Here is a 19,902-nt window from a genome sequence, read left to right as displayed (position 1 = left end):
AACAGAAATTCAGAATTTCCTCCACAAATAGACTTAGTTGCTGCAGGATGGCCATTTAACTGCAAAATGATGACAAAATGGGTAACCTTGCTTCAAATATAGGAATATAACCAGTATGCAATCAGTGAGCAACCAGTTGACTTGACTCCCTTGTTGTTGCAAAGAGTCTCATTGTAGGTGAGTTGCACTTATTGGTGCAGACTGACTCAGATTGATTGCCATGTGTTGGTAATTTGTCTGTATTTATAAATTAGACTGCAGTTATTTGCAAACCTTTGCCTCTCTGACAGTGATTGCAGTCCACGGTTGTTTGGAGGCAGGTTACCTCCTGCCAGGTGAACTGTGCAATCTCTTTGATTGAAAGTGGCCGTACAGAGGGCAATTTTTAAGCTTGGTGTTTGAACGTTTCCCACCAAACTGCAAGTCATCATTCAGATATTGTATTCATACAAGCTTGTAAACAGGGAGAGTGTTATGCTGATCCAAGCAGTGGAAGTGGTGCAACTTTGAGTCACCTGTCTGTGGGAGAAAATGGATAGGACCGGGGATTCCTGAAATAGTTCCTCCCACTTCACGGCTCTGTTCCTCTAGATGGATGCTTTTCCAAAAAATGTACAGGAATCTAAGACTAATGGCATTATGGACATTTCATTTGTGATATGAAAATTAATTTAAGGGACTCTGCATTGCTATTAATTATCATAATAATTAGCAGGAGCCTCACTGAGTCACAAAATACTGTCAGACTGACAAACTTGAATCAAGACTGGTGTCTTTGAGCACAGTCAGTACAGAATATGTGAGACCATTGTTGTATTTCCATGTGTGCTGTGATGCAACACATGCACTGGTATTCACTGAAGAGCACAGGATACTGTATGTTGTATTGATTTATATTACTTAAGCACGGCACTCTGCAGCAGAATGCAGAGCAGTGGGCTGGCCCAGGATAGCAGAAGGGAACCCTCTCGTTCTAAATTTAGCTCTCACTGGCGAAATACTGCAGCAGCACCCATAATCAATGGTCTGTCTACGTCAGTGCCCAGCTCCCCTTCCCGGTGACCAGGTCCCTGCAGCTAAATAGATTTCACTTTCTCTGCCCAGTTCCTCTCTGATCAAACTGTCACCATCCCCCTCTGTGAGCCTCATTTGGGTAGCAGATCACAGTGTACTGCAATGATCTGCTTCTCCACCTCTGTCCTGTGTCCTGTGCAGGGTTTTATGCAAGCACCCTCAGCTCATGCTCTCAGCTGAGGACACCATTGCTTATATAAATGTGACACTGTAAACACTTCCACACTGCTGAGATTTTCCTGCAGCCCTTCTAAGGTCATGAGAGGTTTGTGATCATGCATTTGATGACTTAAATAGTGCCGGAAGCATCAGTGACCTGAATTCCCAGCGGGCATGTTTGACTTGTGTTTTTAGAAGGGCAACTTTTTTTCATGCAGTGTTTGTTTCTGTCTACCTGTCATGTGGCCCCGGGGCTGAGCATGCAGGAAAAGGCAGCAGAAGGTTTAAAGGTGTGTCTGTGCAGAGTGGAGGTTTAGTTCACTGTGGACAGAATTGACCACTGTGTGAATTAAACTTCAAAGAGTGGAGCTAGAAAACTTGCTTTAGAGTTAAACTTAGCAACAAAGGCAATGAGACTAATAGATACAATGTGATGGCAGGTCCACCGCGTGTTATGTCTGAATAAATGGCCAGGTGACTTTCACCTAAAAGTCTCATAACATATATATATATATATATATATATATATATATATATATATATAATACTTGTAGCCCTCCTTACAGTAGCTGCATAAACACTCAACATGTTTTGTTTTGTTTTTAAAAAAGGAAATAAGCTATGGTTTTCATGCATTAAGGACTGGGCACAGCTAACAGTGATTCAGTGAAATTATTACATGACTTTGTGATATGTTTGTCTGCCCACTCTCCAGCTGGGTTATTAAAGCTTACTGTCAGTACCTGCTGGAGATTTTCTCTAGTGTCTCCATTGGTCTGTTCACTGCAGCTCTTTTTTTTTTTTTTGCAGTTCTGCTAAAATATTATTGAAGTCAAGTAAAGCTGTTAGAGCAAACAAACTTGCTTACAGCCAGTTATGACCCTGGATTTGTTGCCAATGGGAAAATGATTTGTACTTGTATCAAGTCTCTTTTTAAAACTTCTAGCCTTAAACCAAACAATTAGTTGAGAGTCAACAAGCTTCCTGTTTTTCCCACAGGAGCTTAAAAACAAAACAAAACATGGAACATGCTTAATAACCAAAGTGTCCTCTGTTTAAGGCAGCATGCTATTTATCAGCAGCCCACAGACAGTGGCTAAGGCTTTCTTTTACAGAAAGCCTTAGCCACTGTGATGTCACACATTAGTCTGTGGACTACTGTTTTGGAGAATTAGTTTTTTAAAGCAGATGTGAAAAGAGAGGGGTGTATCTCACCGAGAACCCAAGGACACTGCATATATAGTAGTAACTCCACCTTAAAACCAAAGTGGGACTGCAGTTCACAAAATGTGCATCATCATCATCAATTAAAAAAAGGCTTCAGACAAGAACTCACAAAAATTGCTACTTACTGAGGCAACAAATCACGTGAGCAATAAGGTCATTTTCTCAGAGTTCTCCGCAGCTAGTCTTTTTCTAACCAGAGGAGTTACCCCTGCTGACCATCAGCGAGAATGCAGGGTTAAGACACTTCAGTGTTGGCTTAATATTTCAGGCTAATAGGCTTCAGGAACAATGTCCCTTTGGACAGGCGAGACCAGAGTGGAGCTGTTTGTACATAAGGCTCAAAATGACTCAAAATGTGAAGTTAGTGTGGAAAATTTGTGTAGTTTTCACACTTACACTGTTCTTTGTTTCTCACTTTAAAGTTGTATTTTGTAAAATTTTCACTGCTAGATGTCACTAGAATGCAGTTTGCAGTAAACTGAGCTCTGCTTTCTTACTCCTCCCAATTTTTTTTTTTTTTAATTGCTATGCAGATGATACCCAGCTTTATCTATCCATGAAGCCAGATGGCCCACAGTTAAACTGCAGGAATGTCTTAAAGACATAACAGTCTGGATGAAAACTCCCTAAAAAGTCTAGGGTAAAAGCAGAATGGGAGGCAGAGCCTTCAGCTTTCAGGCCCCTCTTCTGTGGAACTGTGCTTGAGGTGATGAGGAAGAGGGTGACATTTTATCCAGATGCTTCTTTGGTGAGGGGAACCTCTTCTATGATGTTAAAACATAGGTATGAACCTTCAAATCTTGAGTCTGATGGTGCAGACACAAATTGAGATACCCGTCCACAGCAGGTAAACACCTATGACTTCTCCTCCACCTTTGGCATACTCTGTATGTGGCCACGTGTGTAAAACCTAATTAGCTCAAAGGGAGATGTTTTTCCCGGCCACTATATTCAAATTTGGTGGGGGAACATGGTGGCTTCCACAAACCGGCGACCACCCGTATCGATTTTTTTTCATGGATTAATTATAAGTTAATGAGAATGCATCAATTTGTTGGAAGACATACAGTAATTACAGACTAATCTATCTATATTTATGAATACAATAACTACAAAACCACAGCTTGAACACTATGAATCAGCACTGTTACAAACAGGATTCCAGTTTTTACTGTAAATGATAAGAAAAGTGTTTTCTTGCAGCATTGAGGTTGAACTCTATCATTTACTGCGTTGAGACCCAAAGGTTAAGGAAGACGCACCACTATGTGAAGCATAGACTGACCCCCATCACTGCTGGAGGTTCCAAGCTTATCTGACCTTCATGGCTCAGTCTTGACATGTACAATTCAGCTATCAAAACAAGCGGACATAACAAGCTTATATAAATTAAAACTTTTTGTAATTCAAATTTGTGCTAAAATAGTTTAGCACAGCAGTATAAACATCCTCCACTATGCTTATTAACTCAGCTAATAAGATTATTTCTGCCACTGGGTCACCCTCAGTGAAATGTCTGTGCAGATAAAACTCCACTTACTATGCCTGCTCTTTTTTGGGTTACTGGAAAATAAGAGTAATGGTAAAGGAAGAGGATGGCAGAAGAAGGAAGACACAGCAGGAGAAGTGATGGTGATGATGACAGGAGCCCACTCAGTATTTGCCTCAGTTTGCAGAGACACGGAGGAACCAATAATTGGATATTTGTGGCACAGAGGCCAGTTTCTGCTGACACCACATCTCACTGTGTGAAGCAGGATGGAGTAACTAACCACAGCTGCTGTCCAGGACTGCTATAAATAACTCTGAACTGCATTGGCCACACAGCAGCTGACTGCAAGACAACAGTATTATCATTCAGGAATCCCAGCCCTGGGAGTTTAAGCACAGCTCATTTGCACAGTGTATTATCTTTCTGTGTTCACTTTGGTGGACAGTCACACAAAGCTGGAGTCCAGAAAGTCCAGAATGACAAATCGAAGTGCCGAAGCTAAGAAAGCTTAATTTGATCATTTCATTGACATAAAAGGATTTCCTTTCAAATGATATCACAATGTGCTGCATTCAACACAATAGCAGTTTCCAGGCAACCAAGGCTGTCAGATGGCAGCAGGCTGCTCTTCCTTGCAGCCAAGAATATTTTCAGTTTCATAATCAGTTTCACCCGACATGAAATATTAATGATTGCACTTCTTGGGTTTCCCCTCACTCCTATTCTCTTTTCTTTTTTTCTTTTTCTGTCCTGCGGGTAAGAAAAGTTCGCTTGGCAAAAGATTACTTTCACAGAACCAGAAGTGTGTGTCTCTGAGTACTTCAGCTTTCACAGTGGAGTCATGGCTGCTGCAACAACAGTCTGATCTACTTTGGGCACAAAGCTGCCTTAATGAAGAATGATACGCAGTGTAAGTGATGCAAAACCCATTTCCAGCAGTTCCAACTGTGCCAGCCATGGGAAAGAAAAGCAACATGAGTATCTAATGGACAGTAATAGCTGCTCATAGTTTTACCCTTAAGTGTGACAGTTCAGTCTTCTTTTATCTGCTGTTATCTTGTTTGTGATTGTTTGACCTGCAAAAGATAAGATACTACATTAACTGGAGCAAATTTTCTGCTGAACGGTGCAGACAATGTCATCAAGTGCCCTTTGTCATACAGAACTGTCCTTGTTACAGTATGGGAGTCACATGATGCTAAGAATGTTTTTGTAATGAGCTGTTTCATATTGAAACAATATGCTGTTTTTATGTCATTACATAAAACACAACTTCTGTATGATAGGATGAGGAGACAGGGATTAATTCATAGCCTAAATAGAGGAAGGCACTAAAGAGGTATAAATATTGTGAATTACAATACTACCTTTTAAAGGTGGCTAACATCAGCTGTTGGTTATAGTTATATAATAGTAAAGTATGCAAAGCTGTAGATGCAAAATAAAGGTAGTGCAAATGTTATGCCAAAAACCTTAAACACCCGCAAAGCAGCCTCTTTAAAAAAAGAGGTGAAAAAGCGAAGCTGCACACGATGCCCAAAAATGGTGCAACATAAAATATCTATTCACCTGCAAACTGCTGCTGGTATCTAGTCTCCGTCTGCAGGTAGCTCAGTTTTATTGATGTGGAACCAGTCACTTAGAATCTGCAGCAAAATGTAGCTCACAAGCTAAGTTTATTTTATCAGTTAGATGTCGGGGTTTTCCTGGACTAGAATGGGTCTTGCAGGCATAGTCTGTCAAATGAGTCAATGCATCTGAGTCACCTTTGTTTGACAGAAATCTATGAATTTTCGTGTTATTTTTGATCATTTCATAAACAAAAATGACTGTAATGTTTAATTAATGTTACCATGATTACCAAAACTGTTTAAACAAATATTTTTATTACAATTTATTGGTTTGTATCTGGCTAAAACCTGTTTGGACAGAGCTCCAGAAATTCCTCTGTGCGCGAATAACCCTGACTGTTTCAACATTTGTGCGTGCAGAGAATATTGTAGCAGGTGTTCTGCTGCCCGTGTCTTCAGTCAACACAAGATATTCCAGGAATTAAGACAACAAACAGCCATATTTTTACACAGCACAGAGACACGACAAACTAAACAAGAACCCATGTGCTCTACCGGAAGTTGCCTCACGTGGTAAAGCATGCTATACGTATAAACTCAGGGTTTCCTGATGATAATAATAACTTATTTGTGTAGCAGTTTTTAAAGGTGCTTCAAAGTTTAGATGAAACCATACATTTAGTGTACTTTATATTTATTCCTTGCATGCTTCCATACACACATTAGTCAGGAACTATAGCCACAATGTAATTTCAAACGGTGCTCAAAAATAATACCAAGATTCTTGGCAGATGATTTAATATCAATGGCAAGGAGACTGATGTAATGGCTGCCCTCCTTAGAGAAGCCGTCAGGACCAAACACCTCAGTTTTGTCAGGATTGACAATGAGGAGATGTAAAGATACTGTGTCCAATTAGTAATTGTCATGGCTCGTGTGCGGCAGGAGCAGGAAGACCCCAAAAATGCAGGACTCGGGAGTGATGAACTTGGTGTACTTTTATTGAGGTGAGGGTAAACAAATAAGCTGGGCTGAGGCCAGAACTAAACTATGGGCTACAAGGGACAGAGAACACACACACGACAAAGAACAGAGGACAACTGAGGGCTTAAATACACAGCAGGTAATTAGAACAAGAGGAAACAGCAGGGAACAACAGGTGAAGCAAATGAAACTAATAACAGGGGAAGCAAAACTAAACACAAAGCACAGGGAACACAAGACTGTCAAAATAATACAGGAAGTGGCTAACAAAGAACATGCAGACTTGACAGGAGGAACTGGCACATGGACACTGGACAGAGACGCAGACCTGACACCGGGAAACACAAGGGACCAGAATAAACTGAGGAAAACAAAAGAAAACCAATAACTGAAACAAAACCAAGAAAACAAAACACTGGGCCACCGGTCCAGGACCATGACAGTAATAGCAGTGAAGCATTCACTGAGGTAGGAGAGGCTGCTGAGGTTAAGCTTAACAGAATAATACAGCTGTATAACATCAACATAGCAATGGTGGAAGATGCCTCTGAAGCTGTTAAGTAGACAAGACATGGGTAACATATATAATGAAAACAGAAGTGGTCCAATGATCGACCCTTGAGGCACCCCATGTCATATTAATTATAGAATAATTTGTAAGAATGTCATTAGTAATTTTGAATAATGCTGCTTCAGTACTGTGATTTGGATAGAAACCAGATGTATTGTGTCTCTCAACCAGCTAAAGTAGCTGATGAGCAACAGCTCATTTTAGAAATTAACAGAAGTTTATAAAGTGACATCTCAGTAACAAACATTGGAATCTAGGGAGAGTTTTTAGCTCATCTGGCTGAAGGACCAAAAAACTCATGCCGTGGCGAGGCATCCGTTCATCAATCTGCCCATCCCTCCACAATTCACAAAAATCACCACTCTTTCTCCAGTATTGGTCAGAAATTAATCAAACTTACACACAATGATCACCTAATGGGTCTTCACCCAAATTGTGCTCAAGGTCAGGTTTATTGTTTTTAAAGGGAATAACCAAACTTCTGTGAATCGTGATGGATTGTGAGCTGAATTAACTACTACTATGAGGTTTAAGTAGCGGGAAGATGTTCTCTTTCTTAAAGTAATCCAGCATCCAGCATGCAGTCAGGTGACGGAGCCTCAGGGAGCCTCAAGTTCCCAGCCTGCTACTGCATAGAAATAGGAGAAGTTGATTGGTAATTAGCCCTCCCTGCCATTGTTCCCTTCATCACTCTGCTTGACCTCTCTTCAAACCCCAGAAAATCAGACCCCATTGCCACAAATATTTTGCAGGAACACCTAAGATTGATACACTGTATGGTTTTTAGTCATAAATTTTAAAGTAAAGAGCCCTGGTCAACTTTGCAGCCATAAACCAGCTGAGCCAACCTCCTTGAGCCATCGCTTTAACTTTTTTTTGTAGTCAGCCGAGGTGTTAAAAAAAAATGAAGCCAGTGTGTAGTTCTTATTTTTGTGGTTTCACACGAGGGACGTTTTTCCCAGAATGTGCCCCTCCGGTTTCTATTTGTGTCTTTATAGTGAGCAGCATCACAGCCGGGCATCACTCCAGTTACAGGGCTGGAGTTGGCAGATATTGTAAAACAGTCGGGGAGACGTAAGCACCGGATGACACAGCCTGCACATATATGGCATAAAGCGAAATCCTCAAATTACATGTTGTCACCATTATAGACGATCCCTGCCCCACAAGCATTAATTAACACTATACAATGGCGTTTTTTCCCTAGAGATCTAGCTGTGAGAACCCTCTCATTGAAATGCCAAAAGTCTCAAAGCCTTTGTACCCATAAATACTGGTTGATTTTTCATTCCAATCTCACGACAAATTAGGGTCAGCTCACTGGTGATAAGAGACGTGACATATGTGGCTATTTTTATCTGCCCATCACCCACTGCTACAAATGCAGACAGACACACAGAATGGAGTGTAGCTGCTGTCACAGCCTGGCCATTGTACATATCTACCATTGATTGTGGTCTCAAGTTGACTGTAAGAATGGCCAGTATGCAAACAAAGTCAGAAATAGATTTTTACATCTACTATGTTGGCTAATGGATATCCATTGTTAAAGGAAATCAATGTTGAAAAAGGACAAGACACTGAAATCAGATTAAGAATTTTAACCATGTAAGTGGTGTGCTGGTTTGTCCAGCACTTTGGTCTCGGTTTAAATGCCTCACGTGTCTTATACAGAGTAATGGTCGCATCTCATAGACTTTGTTATGCCCTGAGTTTATCATTAGGGCCACCAGCAGGTGGACATTGTTGCAATTTAGTGAAATATCTTTACAGTTATTTCATGGCTTGCTTATGGTAATGTGAACATTATTTAATCTCTATCAAAACTTGAAATTGATTGACACAAAATTTAGCACAGGTATTCATATTGTTTACAAATGTTTACATTTTTTCATTTTGAGTGAAAATTTGGTCCATATATTTATGGTCTCCTTAGGTTTGGTTGGTTTATTTAACTTTTCATCTAGCGCCACGTTCACCACATTCACATTCTCGCACATTTTACTTTGCCTTTGATTGGCTGGACTTTGGTTTAAGATCAAATATCTACAAAATCACATTCAAATCAGATCAGCCTCACCTGTGTTTTTTACTAATTAGCAAAGGTTAGCATGCTAAAATGCTAAATTAACATGGTAAACATTATACATGCTAACATTTCACGTGCTGACATTACTGCACAGGTGTGCCTAAAATCTAACCCCTCAGAGCGGTTTGGTTAACATGGCTTTAGATTCTTAAACTCTGTCTACATATAAAGTAGTTTACTTTACATCCATTATCAGTTATTTTCATGTCAGCTTCCTACCATTTGAGTTACTTATTGCAAACCGATTACAACAATTTCAGCAAGTGAAAGCTGTCTGCTAGCATAAATTTATTTGTGCTTGCTGTAAAACCAGGATACAGCACACCTTAGTGCAGGATGATTAGTCATCTTCCAGGAAACCTACAGGACAGGTACCTGTACTTCTCACCATCAGTTTTGGTATCAACATGAAAGCTTTGCTACAAAGCTCAGTTTATCCCATGTGTACCACAAGGCTAAGTTTTTGTTTTACACACCCAGAAGGTTGTTCTGGAACAGTGAAATGAATTTAGTCCGGATGGGTTTGGCTGATTTTATACTCTCTTAATGAATACTGTATGTTCTCTTGGCTTCATTATGAAAAGCTCTAGTGTTTTCTTCAGTGTGACAGTTGAAGGCCAATGTACAGTAACCTGTAGTGAGACTAAGCTATTATAAAATGGCTTCTTGCACACTGTGTTCCCAGCAGGATGCTCAAAAGCCAGAAATCATCCTCCACTTGATCTGTGGACCTGGAGAAAAGGGCAAAGCCTTGGAGACAAACAACTGGTTAGATAAAGAATCGATTCTTACTCTCGTGTCTGAGTCTTTGAATGCCTCCCATTCATGGATCCCCAATAACACAGCAGGGCTTTGAGGAGAAAAGTAGTTTTACAAGGTTGCTGGTAGATGTTTGAGTTATTTACTGCAGCTTTTCTTTATCTCAAAATTAAGAGGTTCAGAGTTTCAGTTTTAAGTGATATCAGTACAGGAATATACTGTTGATCAAACCAGGACTGACCTCAAAGTCTTTCATATTTGATGGAGTTAGCAACAGAGAGAGATATCCAGGTCAACACTTAAAACGCAACCAAGTGCTGCTCCACAACCACGTTACATAAATAGTGAGCTTCTGGTACAAAGAAGGTTCCTTTAGCAACAACCCCCAACCCCCCCCGGATCCCCAGGGCCATCCTGGGCTCACTCAGACTCCACATCCAACCGCTGCACTGCTGTCCTCGGGCTCTCTCACTGAAGGGAACGAGCGAGGGATTAGGACACACCTCAGTGGGCAGTAGCAGGCCGTCGCCTGGCCCGTGGCGCCTGACTCATCCCATTCTCCTCCACTTTTTATGGGCTGACATTCCCATCAGCCCCTGCTCTTACAGGCAGCTCATTGCTTTGACATGCTGGTGAGTTCTTCAACAAACAAGGAACTTTTACCTCTGCCCAAACAGAGTGGGCGAGCACTTGTGAAGCGCACATCGCTGCAGGAGGCTGTGAGCAAAGACCCATTAGAATTGTTTGGCAAAATATAAAACAGGCTGACTCACTTGTGCTTTTATGCTATATGAATTTTGTTTTTGATTTTAATCCACCGCACCTAAATTTTCTAACGTGAAACACATCTGATACCCCTTTGCCTGCTGCAGCTCATTTGATTCGCTCCATGAGCTGAGGCAAATGCTGTTGACCTGAAAGGTTTTCTGCTGCAGACTACACATCCCAGTACAGCTCTGCTCCATTTAGCACATTGACTCCTTACAGGATTCCAGTGTTGTCATGTCTGTGGTGCTGGATCCTGTAGCCCTCAGTGGTCCCAGTCACAGCTGAAGCCATCACAGGGACAGGCTTATTTTAGGCCTCCGGAACAAATGCTTCAACTTATGAAAGGTTTCCATTATTTGTCTCTGTACCCTCAACTAATTTGATTAGAGGAAATGAGGTTATAGTTTAGGCAAAAATAATGTATCTGTTAACAGACTAGAATAACAGGTGCCCCTGTTCTTTAAAACTGAGCAACAGTGCTGTGCAAAAGTCTCAAGCCACCCCTCATTTCTTTATATTTTGCTAGAAAAACAGAAAATAGGTGTAACGATTTATAGAAACATGCCAGTATAAATGTAAATGCAGTGTTTGAGGCAAAAACAGAGTTTGTATAATTCAAATGAGTTTGATAGTTTATTTTTGGTATGACCACCTTTAAAACAGCATGAACTCCCTTAAGCAGCTTTCTTTTAATTTCTTAATGTATTCTTCAGGAATATTTCTTTGGGCTTCTTGACGGACATTCAGAGCTCTTCTTTGGATGTTGGCTGCTTTTTGTTCTGGTCTCTGCAAGATGATTCCACACTGTTTCAATAATATTGAGGTCCGGGCTTTGGGGAGGCCAATCTGTGACTGATGTTTCACTGTGTGCTTTTCTGTCCAGGTGCTTTTACTGCATTGCCACTGTGTTTGGGATCATTGTCGTGCAGAAAAATGAAGCTGTTGCTAATCAAACACTTTCCAGATGGCATTGCATGATGGATTCAAGTCTGATGGTACTTTTCTGCGTTCATAATTCCATTAGTTTTAACAAGATCCCCAACACCACTGGCTTAAATACAGCCCTAAACCATGACAGAGCCTCTACTGTGTTTTACAGATGTTTGTAGACATTCACTGTTGTACCTCTCTCCTGATCTCCTCTGTACATACTGACAATGATTTGAACCAAAAATTTCACATTTTGATTCATCACTCCATCAGACCATCATGTTGTCACTGATTTTTAGTCCAGTTCTTGTGTAATTTGACATATTTCAGTCTTTTCTCCCTGTTTCCCTTCATTAATAATGGTTTCTTGGCAGCCACCCTTGCACTGAGACCATTTCTGATTAGTCTTTGACGAACAGTAGATGGATCAACTTAAGGTCCAGATGCATCTCTCAGGTCCTGTGTCAGGTCTTTGCTGTTTTTCTTTTTTCCACTATTTCTTAAGGGCATGACTTTCAGATACTGTTTATCTGCTGTAGAGTTTTTTTTTTTTAGACCAGACATGTCTTCTTTTGTCCTTCACTTGTCCATTTTCCTCAGGTTTCTTTGAGGACACACTGCACAACATGCGAAGATATTCTAAGTTTTCACCTGATAGCTTTTTGGGATTTATGTCATTGCTGCAAAAATAGTATTTAATGTCTGTCATGAATGACAATTTAACTGGATCAGTGTGATGTGAAAATAAATAAATAAATAAATAAAATAAAAATAAATATATATATATATATATATATATATATATATAGGGAATATTTTTGACAATATGCCTGGTCAGCCCCGCTGTGAACCCAGGCTGTCTGTCTGCTTCAGTAATGCGAATTCTGTGGGTTATCCTGCTTCCAGAAAGACACAGTGTTCCCAGTAAATGGAATGTCTTGTTTTTAAGTCAGCACTTGAAGTACCTGAGCTGGTCAGAACAGCACCTGATCTCATCTGCTCACTCTGTGATTTCTTCTTTCTCTGCTGGATTATGAAAGTGGATTTTAATACGAGTTCTTTTTTTTTTTTTAGCAGGTGGGCCTCCATGGCAGTGTTTAACCTTATGTTCACTGAGGGAAGGGGCTTTTTCTCTGCACAGTGTTCAGCAACACTTTGCATCACATTAGTAGCGGGCAGTAAAGCTACTTTACTTTTTCCTTTGGGCAGCTGGGCAGTCTGTTAATTCTGTCCTACAAATGCAAAGAGCAGTAGAAGCCAACAAGGATTTTTTTTAATACAGCTTAAGCCTCTTTTCAGAAAAAAAACGTAAACAGAATCAGAAAAAAGTCACATTTTCATCTGTATGTGTATAGGCAGTGTGGTGGAGCTGCAGGACAGAAAGTCACCTGAGGAATCAAATATCAGATGATGTGGAATGCAGTAGAAATCAGGGGTTGCCAAACTGCCTAAAAGTTGCAAGTAATTAACATGATTACAGCTGCATGCAGGGTTGAGCATTAGTCTTCTTGTTTGTCCACATGACTCGATTGTTATTGCTGGATTGATCTGGCCAGTTGTCATTAAAGCAGTTACTCATTTAAGGAATTTATCAAGCAAAAATGCCAAGAATTTATTGGTTAGAGGTTCTCAGCTATGAGCTGTGTTTGCTTCGTCTTGAAAAATGTCTTAAGAAGTGGACAGAAAGCACAATTTAAAGCCTTCAAATAGGGTGTTTTCACAGTTTTCTGACATTTTTGCACAAAACACTTAATGAGAATAAGCCAGTCCTGCATTTTTTTTTAGCTCTATTTTCAGAGGAACCAACCAATTTAAAAACAGTTGAAATATTGTTACTAATGCATGTTTCTAGAAACAGGAAATCTGGCCACAAAATAAATAAATAGTCATTATCATTGTAACTTGCTATACTTTCAACCAATTTTTAAGCAGTTTGGTTGATTTTAATTTTGTCTGTTATGTATTTCTTCTGATTTCCCCCTGATGACTTGGTCCTCCTCTACCACCGCATTTTAAATTCCTGGGAATGCCCGTGCTTCCTGTAAACGTGTTTCTCTGCATTTGTACTTAGCAGCTCGCGCTGCCGCAGCCGTTCGTGTGTGTGTTGTGTGTGAGTGAGTGTGGGTGCACAGGGAATCTCCTCCTCAGTCCCACCCCTTCACATTAGTAGTGTGATAAAAAGCAAGCAGGCGGTGCTGCACCACTCTCAGTCCACTAAGCGCGCATCGTGGCCGGTCCTCATCCCCCAAACCTCCGCAGGGACTCCCAGCGCTCCTCACTCTCTAAACTTAGTCTCAGCGCTGCTGGAATATCCAAACGGAGCAGCTTTGTCAGGGAGAAGCTCCCACTATTTTCTTTCCACGGAGCTGGCTCCGAGTTGTGCAACTAAACGCGAGCTCTGACTTTTTGTTCCCGATGTGGAGCTGTAAATTTTCAAAGACCAAAACGAGCAGCGCGTTGGACTCGAGGCGGAACGCCTTTTGGATGAGCGGATCTTGGCGCTCTGCGCACCGGCACAAGCACGCGAAGCGCTAGTAGCAGCGAAAAGACTGCAAAGACTTCGTGCTGCGGGAAGCAGCGTGGGAGAAAAAGATGGTCCAGAACGTAATTCTGGTGTTTTTCCGCAGGAGACTGAGCCAGAGGCCGGCGGTGGAGGAGCTGGAGAGCCGGAACATTTTGAAGCGTAAGTAAACCGAGCATCCACGGAGTTTTACATACCCACGCCCTGAAGTGTCTCTGCCTCTAAAAAACAAAGTTTTTCATTCTAATGTAAGTCTTCACAATCGCCTTTAATTTTGGGGAAAACGGTAATATTACACTCAGGTGCTCTTGGAGTTGATATTGACATAATGGTCCACATTTTATTTATCGTATTTTTTAAAATTTAATTCTTTGTATACGTGTTTAACACTCCTTTAATAATTGACTTTGGACTCTAATACTACATGTGGACAAAGAGGAGATTATATTTGTAATAAAAAATATAACAATTATATACTTATCAGAATATTCATTAATAATTGGATAATCACAAAACTTAATCAGTAATTGAGAAGTTGTCATCTTTGGTTTTTTGGCTGATGTGCAGACATTGTCTTTTCCTACACCTTTATAAGTTTATGTATTAATGGCAGCTCTACCTTTTTTTTAAGACGCTATAGTTATCATGCACATAGTCTCTTTTTTTCATAACTCTCCAAACATCCGTGACATGTTCCGTGGTATTTGTAAGGGAGCTTGCAGTATCGGTAATCAGAACTTATATGACTGTAGTTCAAAGTGTAGAAAGAAGGTGTTGGATTGTAGCACTGCAAGCTGTGAAATTAGTCCCACTGTCCTGAAAGAACACAATACTTATGAAAGAGTGTGAGGAGACCTACATTTTCTATATCTGTGTGTCTCTGGGCCACCTGTGCGCCCTCAACAGCTGCCCACACACACACACACACACACACACAGGAACATGTGTGCAAGCTAAACACTGCCCCTGTGCCATGAGGACAGGCACCATCTACCACCGCACATTCAGAAAATTTTAATATTTGAAATCATGTTTTCCTGTTGCATTAAAAAGAAAGAAACGCACTCAGGTGCCAGCCTCGCTTTAAGCTGCCAAACTAGTCCACCAATTTTCAAATGAAACGAGAGATTAAAAATAAATGAAGTGACATCGAGGGATCATTCTTTCTGCTGTATCTAATAAAGGCGAATCCTATTAGCGCCCTAATCTGCTACAGTCTCGCTCTCTGACTCACATTCCTACCTGTCCTCAGTGCTGCTGCACACTGGCTCACTAGGGAGCATTGATTGTGAGGAGGATCAGACACACTGGCTCTGTTAATCAGTCAGATTCTGAGGTTCCATCATTTTGCCTTGTTTTTCAGTTCTCATGTTTGTCCTTTCATGTGTCAACAGAGAGAAATGACCAGACTGAGCAGGAGGAGAGGAGGGAAATCAAACAGCGGCTGAACAGAAAGGTAAGAATTAACCGTTTTTTTTTTTTTTTGTTTTTTTTCCCCCCATATTTGGCTTCTATCACCAATTATATTGATTGCATTGATAACCCATCTCTCTTTTTTTTTTTTTTTTTTTTTTTCCCAGCTGAACCAGCGGCCGACAGTAGATGAGTTGCGGGACAGAAAGATCCTAATTCGTTTTAGCGATTATGTGGAAGTGGCCAAAGCTCAGGACTACGACAGGCGAGCTGACAAGCCCTGGACCAGACTGTCAGCTGCTGACAAGGTAGCTGAAAACCCTTTACTGGTGTTTTTTAAGGACAGAGCAGCACCGCGGGCTTTTTAAACTTTAGACTTATAGCATTTTTCTGGTTTTTATGTTGTGTTGTCCCCTTTTGGAGGGCATTTATAAGTCTTAAAAAATAACACAAAAAGTGGAAAATGATTTAAGTATTTGATTGTTGGATGATGTTCAGTCAGTACCATTGCCGCTCAACTGTTCCTATTGGAATTATTCCTTCTTCACCCAATAAGTGGTTAATCCATCTCATACTGTTGGGTAACACTGAACAATGTTCTAGTCCCCATTATTGCTAGTGGTTTGCCAGTGAATCAAACTTTAATCTGCATTCTCTCTGGGTTGCTTTCACTTTTATTCTTCATAAAATCCATTTAAGTCTACATAATCTGCGCCCAAACAACAGATGTTTCCCTTAAATTTGAGCTCCACCACCTGAGCGACTGCCTCTGTGTTCGAGGGAGGGCGCGCCTGGGCTTACGCTCGATGTTGCTTTTGTTTTGCAGGCGGCGATACGGAAGGAGCTGAACGAGTTCAAAAGCAACGAGATGGAAGTTCATTCTTCGAGCAAGCATCTGACAAGGTCAGTGTGAGCGTGTGCTTTTAGCGTTTGCTTTCTTTCCATTTCTGCCAGCTTTATTGTTAGTGTGACATTGTGCAAAGAAATGGGAGGTGCATTATTCAACATCAATAAGTGCACACCCTGCAGAGCTTAAATTTAGCTGCATCCAGGGCCCTTGAGATGAAAAAGTTGCACCACCTCTCTGCTATAATGAATGTCTGCACATATTTAGCTTACGTTTTGCTTCTGTCAGGACTGTCTGTAGCTTAAAAAAAAAAAAAAAAAGAATTAGCCGGGGTTGTGCATACACAAGACCCGATTTTTGAAGTGCTCTGTCCATTTGGCTAATAATAGGACTTTTGATTGATGAAACTATGCTCACTCTTTCCCCTCTTTTCGGCCTTGCAGGTTCCACCGGCCTTAGCAAGGTTTCTTCTGTGAAGAGTTGCTTAAATCTGGTTCTGTCAGTGAAGACCTTGCACAAAGTCTTCCATTGGCCTGCAGCCACTGGGTGTCCTGATATTTGGGTCCGTCGAACCTTTGGAGGCTATGTCTCTAGAAATGGATCTGCTGGCAGAAGGGGGACGCATGCAGCAAGCTTCACTTCTGCTCAGAGGAACATCTCCTTAACCCTCGCTTCACCTTGTCAGCGGAGCAGGAAGAACCGAGGTTTTGGATTCGCCATAGACAAGCAGAGACTTCTTTTTGTAAACGGACTCTTTTAAAAGACATCCTTTTTGACACCGCGGGGGGGATAACGTGCATGTCACCGAGTTGACCAATCCCACTCCAGTATCAGTAGTCACATCCCCGAGCTCTGTCTGACTCTCACTGATTCAGTTGATGATGAATTTCATATCGACAGTGTAAATGTTCTTAAACAGAAACCTTGTCTGTGTACAAGATGAAATTCCCTTTGTAAGCACTATTTATTGTCTGCACAATACAGCTTTTCAATTTGTAAAAAAAACCAACAAAAAAAGCTCTCCTGGTCTTGTGTGTACAGTGTGTTTCAAATCACATTTTAATATCAAAGCACAAGAGATGTGTGTGATATTTAAAAATGTGATTTGAAGTTTTTCTCACAAAAGGTAAAAAAAAAATTCGGGTTGATGATAGCTGGCATAAATGGGTTGTAATCCCTTAGGTTATCTCATTGTTGTGCTTTGGTGAGCAGATAATAAAATTGTAGTGAAGTTCACCTCGTTGCATCAAATGAAGCAGGAATTAGTTTGCAAAATGCAGGCGCTGACCTGATTCTTATTCTCATGCTCCGTCATTCTCTGACAAATGACGTTCTCTTATGGGACGTGGGTTAAAGTCGCTCGTGAAAACAAGCTCACCTGACTGCATTGGTCCAATTTGGAGCGAGCTGCTGATCTAATAACTGTTTATGTTGCTGCGTCACGCTTGCGGAGAAACGAGAAGAACAAGCCGTCGTGTCAAATACCTGATTATTATAAGACAAACACATTAAAATGAGAGGTGAGGCAGATGCAAGGGAGGTCGGTGAAAAGCCTCTTTTGGAGATTAGAAGCCTCTAACCTGATATTAAAATGTAAAAAAATAAATACATTACCAGTGCTGGTTTAAATTTAACATTTCAGTCAAGTGGCACCATCAGAGCCTGAAAATGAAGCCAGAGCTATTCAGTTCCTACTGATCCTTTCATTGAGCCTTAATAGAAGTGAACAGAGCTAAATGATTATTTACACCTTCTAAATTTAAAAAAAGCCCACTTATATTTTTGTTTTTTTCTAAATACAGTATAAATGTGTCCAAGTTTAAATAGAGCACTTATTTCCTGTTGGCAGCCAATTTTACCCATAAAACGTCAGCATTCTGCAATGCCTGCTGATCGGTCAGTTAAGGGTTCAAGGACACTCCCTCGATGGCAGCCAAAGGATAACGAGACGTTAAAGACTTAGTTAAACCACTGCAAAACGCTGCATGTGTATAAAAGAAGCAGCTGGTTGAGGTAGTTGAAGATGATTATCAGGGAACTCCTGCTGCTCCTTTTAGGACTTTAATCAAAATAGCACATACTGTAAAGGGGGGGTGTTGAAGTCTAATATTTACAGAATGGGTTTCACAACACTCAGAACTTAAAAAAAAAAAAAATCTAAAAATGGAACTAGAATTGCAAGAAAAAAAATGTCTACCCAACAAAATGTACAGCTGGCTGTGGCTCAGGAGGTAGAGCAGGTCATCTACTAATCAGAAGGTTGGTGGTTCGATTCCTGGTTCCTCCAGTCTGCATGGGAAAGCATCCTTGGGCAAGGTACTGAACCCCAAATTGCTCTCCGGTGCAGCTGTCTGAGTGTGAATGTTAGATCGTAAGCACTTAGCTGTTGAAGGACTGGGTATATGCAAACATGCTGTGTAAATTTTAATGGCATTATCTGACAAATAATGTGGCCAGCTGTGCACTACAAGCCATCCAAAGAGTTTCTTCTGCAGTTTTGGTGAGTGAAACTCTAACATTCAATGAATCCTTTATTAATTCTATTAATAATTAACTGTCACTAAGGCAACAATGTTTTTGTCTCTTTTTTTTTTTTCCCACTGAGGCTTCAAAATAGGAGCAGTAGGCAACATCGGCATGGCTACGTCCATCTTTCACATACACACTGTGAGCAGTGCCACTCGCCTCTCTGACATAAACATACATGTTATGAGTCACAGGCTTTATGCTGCGAGGAGCAGATGGCAGGTCCACTTTAAGCTGCACTGTACTCCAGGACCTCTCGCTGTGTGTAGTAATGAAGCGCTGGTGGTGGTGCAGTCCAGTCCAGAACCTGTGGAGGTGAGTGGGAGGAGCAAGGGATGCTCTCACAGGCGTGAGGGGATATCCTGACTTCCGGGTGTCCCTCAGTTGCCTGAAGGCAGTGGCAAACACACACCGTGAGCATATGTTCTGCAGCTTGTAGCCAAGGGAAAGCGTGATGACTGTCTGCTCCAAAACCAGGCAAATTTTTTCATATGCTAGATCTTATCATTTCCCCCGAAGCTGCTATTTTTAACCACGCAGTTTCTTCTACAAATAAGTCTTCATGTGAGGAAATCAGTCACATGATGGACACTAAAAATAAACAGGTTTTACACAGGTTACACAATTCCTTTATCTCAAAAACACTGTTCTTCCTGGCGTTGTGAGGTTTTGTTGTTACAGTAATCGCTTGAATGCTTAATAATCCATCAGTTTTTACATTTCAGTCAAAGCCAGTCCCCAAAGCAAACGTCAGCACCGAGCATCATGCAGGCTCCTAATATGGTGCCTTCTTATATAACTACCGGCAACAAGCACAAGATGACAGCCCAAAAATAAAGGCAGAGCGCTGGAAGGCTGCGCTGAAGTGTGTCCCAACAACAGCACCATTACACTGGTGTGACAGCTAAGACTGTTAGTGAGGAACATCTCTACAAATGAGAACCGTGAGAGCACAACAGAGAGAGAAAGAG

The 19,902-nt window shown here is 41.0% G+C and overlaps 1 protein-coding gene across 2 annotated transcripts in view; it reads left to right on the top strand.

Moving 5' to 3' along the window:
• The window catches only part of phactr3b (phosphatase and actin regulator 3b), a 66,825-nt gene extending 49,373 nt beyond the window's left edge, over positions 1 to 17,452 (top strand). The window contains exons 9-13 of one of the 2 annotated variants that reach the window (XM_030729753.1): positions 14,252 to 14,307; positions 15,540 to 15,601; positions 15,726 to 15,866; positions 16,385 to 16,461; positions 16,849 to 17,452. In XM_030729753.1, coding sequence (XP_030585613.1) covers positions 14,252 to 14,307; positions 15,540 to 15,601; positions 15,726 to 15,866; positions 16,385 to 16,461; positions 16,849 to 16,864 — 352 coding nt within the window. In that variant the 3' untranslated portion in view covers positions 16,865 to 17,452. The remainder of the gene's footprint in view (positions 1 to 14,251; positions 14,308 to 15,539; positions 15,602 to 15,725; positions 15,867 to 16,384; positions 16,462 to 16,848) is intronic. The other variant, XM_030729754.1, reaches the window with a different exon arrangement.
• The last annotated feature ends 2,450 nt before the right edge of the window (positions 17,453 to 19,902 follow it).

This window comes from Archocentrus centrarchus, chromosome 5, assembly GCF_007364275.1.
Source record: "Archocentrus centrarchus isolate MPI-CPG fArcCen1 chromosome 5, fArcCen1, whole genome shotgun sequence".
In the NCBI taxonomy this organism is placed as follows: Eukaryota; Metazoa; Chordata; class Actinopteri; order Cichliformes; family Cichlidae; genus Archocentrus; species Archocentrus centrarchus.
The sequence above is the reverse complement of the archived record's forward strand: the minus strand, read 5'-3'. Positions and strand labels throughout refer to the sequence as shown.